The following is a 14,568-nucleotide window of genomic DNA, read 5'->3' as shown; positions in this document are numbered from 1 at the left end:
ATACCATAGCTAGAGATCTTATGAAGTAAACCTTCTGTGTTTGTCTTATTTGTAGGCTTAATGTTATGGTTAATCACACACCATAATTAATTCCTGACTAATTTCACTCCTGCCAAGTTTTTGAAATTTACAATATCTTGCTCTTTCTTTGAATCGGTGTACAAATTGTATAAATAGATGCATTTGGCTGCATTTTTTTTTCAGAAACTTTGTTCTTTCGGCGATGACTAACCTTTTTCTTTGGTCTGATATTATTTTTTCTTGTAGTGAATTAGTGGAACTCTCCAATCACTTTCTCTCGTTTTTTGCCGCAGAATTGCACCCCTTTATTTTTGCATTTTAAAAGTCATCATATGAGTTAACAGACGCTAGCAGCTGTAAATGCATATGTATATATATATATTTTTTTTTTACACAGGAATCACCATTTATCAAGGCCTGGGGGCCATTCGAGGAAAAGGGCTAATGGGTGTACATTAGTCAATGTGATTATAGTGTAGTAAACATAAGTAGTGGGAATTTAGTAAATTGGATTACTTAGGGAGACGGTTCATCAAGAACTTGTTTATGTTGGACTTGAAGACAATCAGATTGTAGTCAGCTGAAAAGCAGGCAATCGGAAGACAGTTCCACAGGTGTGCAGTTCTAAGAAAAAGCTTTGTTCATGGGATCTATGTTTGGGTTTAGGCACGGATAAAGAGTGTGGGAAATTATTGATAGTGGTTTTGGCTAGACGAGTGTTTTTCGTGAAAGTTTGGCGGGGGGGACCATAGATCGACACTCACATGAGCACTTGCCATGAAAATAATGATAAAGCAGAGACAGGCTCGCAACATTTCTTCTGTGGAAAAGAGGTTGCAAGGAAGAGAAAAGTGCTCCTGTGCAGATGTGACAACAGTACTCCATCATTGGCCGTACTTGGCTTTTATATAGGTAGAGAATTGCATCAGGAGTGAGATATCTACTGGAGCGGTAGAAGGATCCTACCATTTTTCCAGTGACCTTGGCAATAGATTTTTTTTTTTTTTTACATAGGCATCACCACATTATCAAGGACAAAAGGCCACTCAAGGATAAGGGTTAAAGAGTGTACAGTAGAAATTGGACAATATAGTAATCATTAGTAATGAAAATTTGGTAAATTTGATAACTTATATGGAACGGCTCATCAAGAACTTGTTTACGTTAGACTTGAAGACAACCATATTGTAGTCAGCCGGAAAGCAGGAAAACGGAAGACAATTCCACAGGCGTGCAGTTCTAAGAAAGAAGCTTTGTTCATGGAATCTACGTTTAGGTTTAGGCACAGATAAAGAGTGGGGGGAATTATTGATAGTGTTTACAGCTAGACGAGTGTTTCTTGTGAAAGTTTTGCGAGGAGGGACCATAGATTGAAGCTCAGTCGAACACTTTCCATGAAAATAACGATACATCAGAGACAAACTCGCAACATCTCTTCTGTGAGATAGAGGTTGCAAGGAAGAGAAAAGGACATCTCCTACAAGGCTACGAAGTCTATTTTGAACTCTATCAAGGCAGGCCAAGTCCTTTCTAGCAGCTCCTGCCCAGATGTGGCAACAGTATTCCATCCTTGGACGTACCTGGCTCTTATATAGATAGAGAATAGCATCAGCAGTGAGATATCTACCGGATCGATAGAAAGATCCCACCATTTTTCCAGCGGCCTTGGCAACAGATTTGATGTACGTGTTCCATTTAAGATCAGGAGCAATAGTCAAGCCAAGAAGCTTGTCAAAACTTGAGGCCTCCTGAAGACGAGAGCCATTCATTTCAATTGATGCCAAAATGTTGATGATGTAAAGAGAGAAGCTTGGTTTTAGATGCATTAAAAGTAACCAGCCACTCCTTACCCCATTGTACTACGTGTTCAAGATCAGAGGAGAGAGAATTGGAGAGAACTTGGTCGTTTACTGTCTTAGATGTGCTACCATAAATGGTAGTGTCGTCAGCATAGATGTCTACAAATGATGTAAGGATGTGATTTGGAAGATCATTAATGTAGATCAGGAAAAGAGTTGGGCCCAGGATGGACCCCTGAGGGACACCGGCATTAATACTGTGAGCTTCTGATTTTTGCCCCTCAACTACTACTCTTATGAACCTATCAGAAAGAAATGATTTAATAATTGAGAATACATTTCCAGCAATACCATAGCTAGAGATCTTATGAAGTAAACCTTTATTTACTTTTTTATTGTTATTAAAGTCGGAATATTAGCCAAATAACATGGTTGCATCAAAAAGAGGATAGTCTGATGTAGTTTTGATTTCTTTTTCTTCATAATGTTATTATTAAGAGGTCCAAACGTCTTGTATCAGCGCTTTTGAAATCCTCGTGTGTAATCACTCGGCTTAAGCGCAAAATTTAAGAAATGGAAAGTCACACATTTTAGAAAACATTTTTTTTAAAAATAAATTTAAATGAGACTATTTTAACTTTGAATTTATAAATTTAAATGAGAACATTTGCAAACATGAAAGGTTAAGTAATGATAAAATCATTTTTGTTTACTTTTTCATTGTTGTTATTTCATTAAAACTTTGCTGTATCAAGGAGAGGATAGTCCAATGCAGTTTTCTTTTCTTTTTCTTCATAATGTTATTATTAAGAGGTCGAGCCTCCCGAAGAGAAAAAACATATTTTATTTGTGCTTTTTGAAATCAGTGTGCGTAATCGCTCAGTTTATGCGCGAAATTTAAGAAATTTGTTGTTAATAATGTTTCAATCCTTTTAAAAATAGTTTTAATTTTTTTTAAATAAATGTATTTATGAATTGAAAATAAGGCTATAAATTTATTTTGTGAGAGAACTATCGCAAGGCATCAAGTCCGTTGAAAATTTACAAACATACTTTTCGCGTTTTTTTCGGCAAAGTTATCAATAACTCTATCAAAATTCACTCTGTTGACTTTCTACAGAGAGGATTACCAAGTCTGTAAGCTAATTTTTGATCGAAGGTAGTTTTTTATGAGCTTCAGTTTCGAGAAAGAGTGCTCACAGCTGGCAACACTAATAGCTCGGGTAAGGAAAATGCGCAGCAAGATCACAATATTAGGGACAGAATCCTTAAGATGGTATCTCTGTATAAAGTTCAAAAGTTCAAGCGGTCCATTGATTTTGTCTTTTCCTGAAGCTTTCACAAAATACTGTAATCTCTTCCTTTCGGCAAAGAATTTATCTTTTTCTATATCTTCATCAACTTCACCAAGCTGACAATCATAATCATCATCAAGCAGATTTGACGGTGTAAAAAATGTATTTACTTGCAAGATTGTGAACTTGTTGAAATCTGCAAGATATTTTTTCAGTCAACCTATCTATGACAACATTTCTCATCTGCATCAGTCAATCGTTCACCACCCATTCATTTCTTTTTGCAGATACGGTGCTCCAAGCTTATCCTGATTTCAGAGCAGAGTTTTTTTTTTGCAGTGTCCACCATCTATTCTGAAGAAGGCAATCTCTCAACGCCATCAGCCTGACAGAACTTTGTTGCAGATCCACCCCATTTTCTTGATAATACTCCTGGGCATCATTGATTTCTGGGAGAATAGTTTTCAAAAGGCTCAGAAATAAAAGAAACGGAAACGGCAATACCGAGAATTAATTGAATTGAGAATTAAAGATATATCTCATTTTGTGGTTGCATTTTCTCCTTCTGTGAGCTGTTCCAGGGCAATGACGAATTCCAATAATTTTTTTACCATAACATTTACAGCATCTGCTCGACTACTCCATCTAGTTTTCACAGTCCGGTTGATACTTATACCGTTCAACTAAATCAAGACGTTCCAGCGATGTGTAGATGCAGAAAAAAAACGAGAATAACCGGTTCAGTATGCAAAAGAATGTAACAGAGTGAACCGCTACAGAAGTGTAGTGTATTTTTTTCTTATTAATATTTACGAACATACCCGTCTATTTCTTTATTTGTTTTTCCTTTCTTTCCTCTTGTGGCCCTGGTCCTGTCCGCATCGCTCTCAGCTTTTTAAAACTTTCATTTATTCCTTTACCAGCAATGCTTCAAGCAAACTACCATTTACTTTTATCCCTTGGTCTTAGCCAGACAGAGTTTGCACTTACCAAGAGTATATTCCGGATCTCGGAGAAACGTGCCAGAACCAACTGCCAGATCCATTTCTTAAAATGATGCCGCAAAAACATTATCCCCAACACAATCAAACATATACATCTACAAGATTAAAAATAATAAAATATAACCAATAAATATTAATAACAAAAAAATTATCCCCAGTTACCTACAGATTTAAGTAGTCACATCTTACTGCGGTTCTAACCTCTATCTGTAGCCCTAGTCTCTTTTGCCATCTTGAATATACTCTTGTTTTCTTTTTGAAAAGTGGAGGTACTTTCTCCCAAAATCAAAGTTCCATACCACCAACGGACTTTATATACACCAGACTAACCAATAACTTGGTTGCAAATAATTATGTAAGGAGTGATAAATGAATAAATAATTAAACATTTCTCTACTTGAACATAGCCGTCTATTTGTTTGTTCGCTTTTCCTCTCTTTTCTCTTGTGGCCCCGGTCCTTTCTGCATTGCTCTCGGCTTTTTAAGACTTCCATATATTTAAAAATAATTGTTTGTGCTTTTTTCCGGCAAGATTTTCAAGGTGTCCATATGCAATCGCATAAAAAAAAATGAAAGTCGAATAGAACAAACGGAAAATATCATTTTAGCCCAGGGATGTTAGTCTAAAATTCTCACAATATTAGTAAAAAGTGTTTTCATTATAATTATCTGTATCTTGTTTTTTTGTTTCGTTTTTTTTTGCATTAAAACAAACCAATCTACTACATATCTATGACATTGTCAGTTGTAATAACCGAGCAAATATTTATGATTAGCGTAAACACATGAACATTCTTTGGTAGAGAGAACGTATTGAATAGTTAAGAATACATTCACATCCGTTCTTAAGTTAATAATTGTTTTTTATGTAATGACTATTTTATTTAGAAACTCATGTTTAAAATGGAGAGAGGACTGTGTTAACTATTCTGTTCCTATACCGTTTTATTTTGCATAAAAATCGTTTATAATTTTCAATTGTTTATGAAATATTAAAATAGTATTTTGCCAACTAATAACAAAAGCAAATCGGCTTTGTTTTAAAAAAGAAATGCATCTTTAGTTGTTTCTTTATGTTCAATCAATTAAAAGGAAAACATCCGAGAAAAATATTTAGACCTCCCGTATATTTAATATATGCCCCCCAACACACACTAAGTGCATTTTTGTTTGCGAAAATATATGCAGACAAAAGAAGGTTTTAGAGTAATTCGAAAAAAAAAGACAATGACAAATCACTAATTAAATATTTAGAAATTTGAAAAGAATAGGAATCGAAATCGGGAATCGTATCGGATCGGGAATTTGAGACAGAATCGGTAATTGAATCGGAATCGAGGAAAAATTTGGAATCGTCGCATCACTAGTATGCACACACACACACACACACACACACACACACACACACACACACACACACACACACACACACACACACACATGTATACACATATTTATACACACATATATATATGCATATACACACACACATATATATATATATATATATATATATATATATATATATATATATATATATATATATATATATATGCATATATACATATATAAACCTAGGGGATCGAACAAAAGGACAACGAACAAAACCCACCAGCTAATCAAAGCAAAAACAGATAAAATCCCAAATGAATCAAAAACATAAAAAAATCATTTTTTTATATTTTTATTTTAATTTAATTAAATTTAGAAAAATTTTGGGAAGGTATGAAAATTAAGCATCTACGGAATAAATGTCAGTTGTTGATAGAGTTTAAGATCATTCTTAAAGACGATATAGTTTTAAATAGGATTCAAGTGCCTCTCACAGAAATATACATATTTTTTAAATATTCACTCTTGTTTGAAGGCAAGCAAGTCGATTTTTCTAAGTTAGGTACGCGTTCTAAGGAGATTTTTCTTGTATTATCTTTTACAATTATTATATTAATAAAAAACAGTAAAAAATTGAAATCATATTATCAGAATTAATTCATCATAATAAATTTCGGTTTAATCATAAATACGTCAGTGATTATAAAATTTTGTTAATAGTTTGAAAAAAAAAACAATTACTCCGCGATTGTTCGAAACTTGACAGAAATTCGGCACTATTTAAATCATCGAATAGAAAGCCACTTAAATAGTATTTCAGGTGTAGCGCTTACTTCCTATTTAAAATTATATCCCCTGAGATGACGATCATGATATATTTACAGTCGAGTTTTATTCCGTACTTGCTTAATGTTTCTACAATCCCAAAATTACGTAATTGTCTTTGCTAATTTTTCATTGTATTATTTAATTACCAGTGATGTTTGAAAGTATTTTTCTTGGCAAAAATGTTTTGTTTAATTTTTCAACAGTTTTTGAAACATGTGAATCAACTGCTTTCTTTAAAACATTACGTAGATAATTTATGCAACTTTTTAAAAACTTTGTTTTACAAATAAAATAAATTTGCATAGTATTTTGATGTTATTATCATTTTAGCTTTAGTGATAATTTAAAAACAATAAATATTTATCATTAGTACCAATAATGAAAAATCAAATTAAAAATTTAAAACAATCGGTTTTGAAATAGTAAATTAGGGACACAATTTTCCGATTCTGATATCTCCAAAAGTTCCGATTTTTTAACAGCCTTTTCGGTATAAAATTTAGGATCTTTTATTAATTTTTATTTATTTTTTCTATTTTCAATTTTTACCCTCTCAAAATGCCACCCCTGACATGTGCTGCTCGTAAAATAGGGACACATTTTTCCGATTCCGATACCTCCAAAGGTTTTGATTTTTTTCAACTTTTTCGATATAAAATTTGAAATTTTTTGTTAGCTTTTATTTATTTTTTCGATTTTCTATTTTTAACCTCTCAAAATGCCCCCCCCCCCCGACATGGACCGCTCGTATAATAGGGATACATTTTTCCTATTTCCAATCCATCCAAAAGTTCCGATTTTTTTACAAACTTGTCGGTATAAAATTTAAGATATTTTACTAGCTTTTATTTATTTTTTTCTATTTTCTATTTTTAACATCTCAAAATGTCGCCCCCTTACATGGACCGCTCGTAATCATTTTTCTGATTCAAATACCTTTAAAATTTCCGATTTTTTAAAAACTTTTCGGTAAAAAATTCCGATTTTTTGTTAGCGTTTATTTATTTTTTCTATTTTCTATTTTCAACCTCTCAAAACGCCACCCCTAACACGTGCAGCTCATAAAATAGGGACACATTTTTCTGATTCCGCTATCTCTAATGTTATAATGATGTTTTACAACCTTTTCGGCATAAAATATCAGATTTTTTGTTTGCTTTTATTAATTTTTATTTATTTTTTTTACCCTCTTGAAATGCCGCACCCTAGACCGTGCCCCCGCCCCTTGCTACACCACTTATCCGAGTCATGCGCACAAACGACTTTATTTTGTACCTGAAAGGTTAAAGTTTCACCATTACACATGAAAAAAGTCGGATTCGACTGTTAATTCAAGAAAATAATGATGAGTAAAAAATATTCTCAAAAACCTTCAAAACGATAAATTTAGAAATTTTAAATGCTTTTCATTAAAATTGTTTTAAGAGGTATATTGAGAAATTTTGTTTCTGAATTTGTTGACGATTGATAATTTTCATTATTTGTATCATTCAAACTACTATGCTCAACTTGAAGGTTATTTTCACAACGTTTCGGTTGATGGAACCTTCGACTTTCTTCAAGCGTATATTATCGGAAATTTTTCTGTTGAACTTGAGAATCTGCATGGCATTTCGTGCAGGATCCTCTATTTAATATAGCATGCTCCCGTTCCAGTATCCATAGCTGCGTAAGAATTGCAAATTACTTAAGACTTCTACCCAGTCGTGGCTAAGAGAATGAGAGCATGCTACCCCCTGTGGATTAAATAAAACGTTTGGTTTGACATTTTATGCCGATTCGCTTAAAATAATTTGAATAAGAAGTTGAATATTATGTTATTTAAAAAAAACAAACTTTCTTTTGTACAGGGTGATGGAAAAAATCGGTGACATATGTCGAGATTATGTTCCAGATGTGTAAAGAAGACTCTTCGTGTGTAAGGGTTATTTTTGTAAAGGTATTCGTTACTATCTTAATTTCCTTTGTGATCTTTTTCTTCCTTAGCACCGTGTTTGGTTTGTGCTTATTTATTTTTCTAAATTTGATCAGTTATATTCTGTTTACCTGAAGCAAGAAGAGCCAAACTTAATAGGAAACCGACTGGGTCTCCCATCGATCATAATACTTAGATCTTTCTTCTGAGCCCCAGAGCTTTCATATTTGTTTGGTGTTATTTTCTTTCACAGTTTTTAATTCGTATTTTTTTAATAAGAAATAACTACAAATAACTACAAATGATTAAATTTAATTTCAATAATGGCAATAATGGCATATATATATATATATATATATATATATATATATATATATATGAATAAAAAAGAATGCGAAAAGTATAAAAGCTTATAACTTTTCTTTATTCGTTTTTAATTGGTGACGTGCAGGAATACAAAATAATAATATTATGACAAAAAAATTAAAAAACTTTTTTCATAAGTACATAATTTTCGACCGATCCTTCAGTCTTCATCGGTGTAGTGAAAGTATGAGGATGCACGGGGAAAAGGGGAATATATCACACAAAGGAACGGGTGAACCGGAAGTCAGCTGGGCCTTTGTCCTGTAAGTGCCTGCTCATTGGCTGATTATGAAGGGTGCGGTAGAAACTAGAAAGCTGATTGGCTAACTAAAAATCAATAGAAGGTGCGTATATAAAAGTGCGAGACAACCAAAAAATCCTCGCATAAGCCTGATGAATCCTAGCGTGGATGAAGCATGGAATATTCTGTGTAGCTTAATCGCCATATATATTTTATAACTTACTACTCTCTCTCTCTCTCTCTCTCTCTCTCTCTCTTTATATATATCTATATCTATCTATCTATCTATCTATCTATCTATCTATATCTATCTATATATATATATATTTCTGTGGAAATATTTTTATTCATTTGTATTTCCTTTTTATATATACCAATTCTTATTTAAGAAGCTCAATGCAATTACAGAGCATATAATGAATAAATGACAATTTTATGATATTGACCATCTTACAATTTATGCTTTTAATTTAATTTACATTTACGCTTCTTGACAGTATCTGTTTCGCAGCACAAAATCAATCACTTAATCATTATATCAATCAATGAATCTATTTTGCCCTTAACTCGTCAGAAGAAATAGCAACTATTCATCCAGCAAAAGGAAATAAAATGCATTTGGGCATGATTAAAACATCCGAAAATTGGAAGAGAAGCTGAAATTATCTTATTATTTGATTGCATTACGCCATATAGGGAGTTGGGCAGCGAGATGCCTGTTCACATTAAACTTGAATTTCTGCATGTCAGTACAGTCAGGGAGGCAGAGAGTCAGGAAGGAATTCCAAAAGTCTAGCAGTTTGAGAGAAGAAACTATTTGAATAGAAAGCTTTACAGCATTTATGGATCTCTACAGTGTAGGGGTGGGATTTTGCTTCTTATCAGGTTTGTCGGTGGTATTACTAACGTGTTGTGCTTATCACAATACTTGTAAAGCAGGCACAGGAATGCCATATTTCAGCGATAGAGCAAGAGAGAGAAATGGATGATTATGAAGAGGCGGATGAGGAGAAACGAATTAGAAAAGTTGGCAGATGTATCTGGTGCAAAACAGAAATAACAAAAGAGAGAGAAAAATGTAGGGAAGGAATGAATAAAACAAAGTACACATCTGGTGAAAAATTAGATGAATGAATCTCAAACGTAGGCAGACGCACCTGGCAAAAAAATAGAGGGTGTAGAGAAAAATATATATACAGAGATAGATAGAAAGTAATTAAGATATACAGAGAAAAGACGAAATAGACAACCTTAGTTATATCTATAAAAAAGGTTGTGGTTATGCTTATTTATGAATAGATTATTTATGAATAGATAGTAAAATTAAGGTTTGATTCATGCTTTTTTTTATATGTTTTTTATTGTCATGGTTACAATAATTCTTGATAGCATACGAAAGAAGCAAAAGAAAAATGAAAACAAAAAACATGAAAACCAAAATTTACAAACATAAAAATAATATAAAAACAATATAAAATGAAAAACGCATCAAAATATTTGTTGTGATCACACCATTTTATAATTTGCTGATCACGTGAGTCTTACAAAGCTGATACTATAAATATGCTGCTCTTGCTGTTTGTTTTCCAGTGATGCAACTAAAAACAAAGCTTTTAATAGTTGATTATAAAGTAAAGAATCAATCAAATCAAAATATATTTGTTTTAAATAGATTTGATACTCCAGACTGGAAGACAAATTCAGTAAAACCACAGAAACATGTTTTTCTTTAACACACGCACAAGGCGATTACTTTATTTACATTCAGGACAGAGATACAAACAGGTAGCCCTCTAAAGAAATTTACAACAAACAAACATGAATTAAGAACAGATAACTCTAAATCTTTACCCTATAGAACTAGAGATATCTAGGCTTTTAGAAAATATGATGCAAGGTGATAGCTCTTAGCAGACTGACAAGAATTGATTATTCAACAAATCAAACGACTAATATTTTATGAAGAAAAAAAACAATGCTTGTATTAAAATATGTTACAACTTACAATTATAATGATATTGAGGTATTTGCGTTAAAAAATATTTTTTATAGAAGAACAAACTTCTGACAAACCGCCCCCTTAAGTAAGACACTCTATCAAAACCCCCAATACTAATGATTACTACAATACTATCTCATTGATTACTACACACTCAATAACCGTTATTCCTGAGTGGCCTTCAGGCCTTGATAAGTGGTGACCCCCATGTAACATTAGAACTGCACGCCTGTGGAACTCTGTTCCGTCTGCCTGCTTCCCTCCGGACTACAACTTGGATGTCTTCAAGTCCAATGTTAACAAATTCCTAATGAACCGCCCCCTTAATTAAACACTTCATCAAATCTCCACACTAACGTAATGTACTTGCAATAACCCTTATCCCTGAGTGGCTTCCGGGCCTTGATAAGTGGTGATCACTGTGTAAAAAAAAAAAAAAAAAAAAGTTGCTTCCGAAAACGCATGAAGCCACTTGATAAAGGTAGAATTATTCCAAGAGGAACCAAGCCTTAAAGAAACCACATCACTAACGTCCAATCACCTAAACTCCAAATGGGTTAAAAGAGCCCAATAGGACGGAAAGGGTTAGAACAATGAAAGGCTAGCAAAAGTGTCTACACCTAAACATACATAAACATGAAAGATGATTTGGGTTATTTGGATTAATTAGATTACTCTTCTTATCTTGGTTATTATTTTCACATTTCAGCTGATGTAACTTCTGGCATTTTGCTGGCAGATGTTTTAACTCGGGGGATTTTTATGTTTAACTTGGAAACCGATATGCAATTTTGAATTGAACCTTTTAACCTTTTATTTAATCCGCAGGAGTAGATTGTTCTTGTTCCATGGTTGATGAGGATAGCTGTCCAAATAATCCAAATCTTAAACATTCCAAAACATCAAAAATAACATTTTTTAAACTTTATTTTATTTATATTTGCTAGCAAGACCTGTGGAAATTCTGCATTTGTATCTTTCATCTGTTGTTTGTTATTGCCGTGCTTAAAAATATTTTCATTCTACAGACGTTCAATGTGAATACAGACCCCACAGTGTCATTATACCACCTTTGTTCAAATTGAAACAACTCATATAAGTACTCTGCTTAATGTAGTTTCAAAATATTATCTGGTTATGAGAATCTATCTCTAAAATCCTAATGGTACCTGGATTTTTACCAAAGATTGAAGAACAATATTGACAGTATGTATACCAGAATGCTAAGAGCTAGTCTTAACAGTTTCAACAGGCAGCAACTCTATGTACACCTTCCTCAGATTTTAGCTCTGATAAGAAAGACGAACCAGATTTCGTGGTCATTGCTGGAGGGCTAAGGATGAAATCATCAGTGATGTCAAAACAAGAATGTGATTCAGTGGAGAGACTGCACAGAACCATTGTCATGTCTCACAACACAACGATGAAGATGCACCAGATGTAATGAAGGACTGAGCAAGATGGCGTGAGAGATCATGATTAAAGGATGCAGATCTCTATGACCACCTGATCAATAGGATCAATAAGCAAGAGTTGTCATTGTTTTATCTAATGAACTCTCTTCATACAAATGCTGGCAACCACGTGGTGGAGGAAAGAAAAGTTCTTTGCAATGCTGGAAGCTGTGAAAGTTTTACAAGGGTTGAAGCTCAGTCGAGTATTTTCCACAGAAATAACAATAGATTAGGGGAAGACTAACAACATCTATTCTGTGAGAAAAAGGCTGTAACAAACAGAAGAAATCATCTCTCACTAGATTGTTAATACAAAAAGATTACTTTTGAGCTGCACCTCCCTAGATGTGGGAGCAGTACTCCATCTTGGGATATATCTGACACTTATATTAATAAAGGTCTGCATCAGGAGTTAGTAACTTTCTGGAATGGTAGAATGATGCAATTAGTGACATACAGAGGTCTGGTTATGCTCGTGACACCCAGTGTCATTTCTTTGATTGTATTCTTCAAAGATTCAAGTATAAGTCCTAATACTGAGAACTATTATGAGTTTCAATATGATTGGGTGACTTGCCTCCCACTATATGCATGCCACTGGATGCAACCATTTTCCACCAACCTTTGATGTAAGTCATCCATTTTCGATCTGGAGTGAAAGTCAGTTCTATGAACTTATCAAAACAAGGGTCATCTTCAACGAAAGAGAGAGAGAGAGAGAGAGAGAGAGAGAGAGAGAGAGAGAGAGAGAGAGATAGAGAGAGAGAGATATTCATTTCAACTAGAGGAAAACAAAGCTCTGAATATTAGGAGTGGAACGAAATAAACTTGGTTCTACATAACTTGTTTGAATGAGAAGATCATGCCTAAATATACACATTTGAAAACAAGAAATTAAGTAAGTCATGAGACTGCATACTTGACAGCATAAAGATGGGCCTTACTTCTCCATATTGCATGAAGTATTGTTACTGAAATTATTCCATGGAAACGTTGATAACTATAAATCTATCATAATAAAATTTTGTGTGCTGATTAATGTTATCAAAGAGCATCAGATGCATACATCAAATTTGGAAACATTAGAAGTTGAAATTCTATTATAATTTGGAACTCGAGCGAACTTTTCAAGGTCAAGCTAATATAAGATGCGTGAATTTATTGATTACAATATGGGTTAAGTAGCAAGTCTTTATAATGAACAGAATCAAAATTATTGCTAAAAGTGTGACTCATTTTTCCTGTGACATTGATTTTTGACTTAGATACCTCCAAAATTATATTAGTTTTAAGACAGACTGTGACAGATATATCTGGACCAAGCGATGTGATAATTAGCTTGTACACAAACGCACAGACATAGAGACAACCATAACTGAAATATAACCTCTTTGAAAAAGGTAATAAATATGTACACAACATGGAAATCTATAATCAACAGCTCACCTGTATTTTCTTGTTATCCATGTTACTTAAAGCAATCAAAGCTTGGACACCGCCAAATTCCACAACCTGTTAAAGAGAAAAATTAACCTTTATTCCTTGTTGTTCAGAAACCAAATATGTTTGCAGAATATCAACTTTTTTTTTTTATCTTTTAATGCTGCATTTTGGTAAAATTGTTTATTATGGATCAGCACTAGCATGCAAAGGAGGGGAGTGATGGGTGATGGCCTCAAATTAGAAATGGGGGGGGGGCGGACATCCGATCATATTCAAACTATTTACCTTTCTCATAATATTTCTCGATACTAGGATTTATACTTGAGTCTTTGAAACATTGGCACAGCCTAAGCAGGTTATATGCATTCCAGTCGACCATACATGCTTGATACAGTCTGACAGAATCTTGGCAATTTTTGAGTAGGGAATGACCTTGAATCTGTTGGGTTGAGGTATGGTTCAGGGTAGATCTGGGAGGTTTATCCTCCTGGGTCATTGGCTTTCATCATTTGGATGGAATAAGCTTATTATTTACGGCCTGAGGTGCCCCTACCAGAGAATGCCGATAGGGTTGCCCAGGCAATTCTTTAAAGGCCAGCATGTTTCTCCTTTAGGGAAACTGGGTTGATTCCAGCCTTGTGTTATATCTGCCTGCGATGGGAAGGAAATAAGTACCTACAAGGAATTCCTCCCCTCCACCGAGAATCACTAGAACATCACCAGACCTTGGCAAGTTATTGACTTTAATAATCCGTTTATAGTTCAATAGATATGCAGAGAAGTGATAGCCCTGGGTATCCAAAGTATCTCCCTTTTTCCTAATATTTCTCAATACTAGGATTTATACTTGAATTTTTTTTTAAAGAGTTGG

General features: G+C 33.7%; 1 protein-coding gene across 1 annotated transcript in view; it reads right to left on the bottom strand.

The window, feature by feature from the left end:
- LOC145252695 (uncharacterized) overlaps nt 1-14,568 on the bottom strand; it is a 130,601-nt gene that overhangs the window by 28,259 nt on the left and 87,774 nt on the right. Inside the window, exon 5 of the mRNA XM_080112515.1 lies at nt 13,701-13,766. Within this exon, the coding sequence (XP_079968641.1) occupies nt 13,701-13,766 (66 nt within the window). The remainder of the gene's footprint in view (nt 1-13,700; nt 13,767-14,568) is intronic.

Source organism: Euprymna scolopes, chromosome 29 (genome assembly GCF_053919585.1).
Source record: "Euprymna scolopes isolate OS-2025 chromosome 29, ASM5391958v1, whole genome shotgun sequence".
Taxonomy (NCBI): Eukaryota; Metazoa; Mollusca; class Cephalopoda; order Sepiida; family Sepiolidae; genus Euprymna; species Euprymna scolopes.
This window is presented reverse-complemented; position numbering and strand designations above follow the sequence as displayed.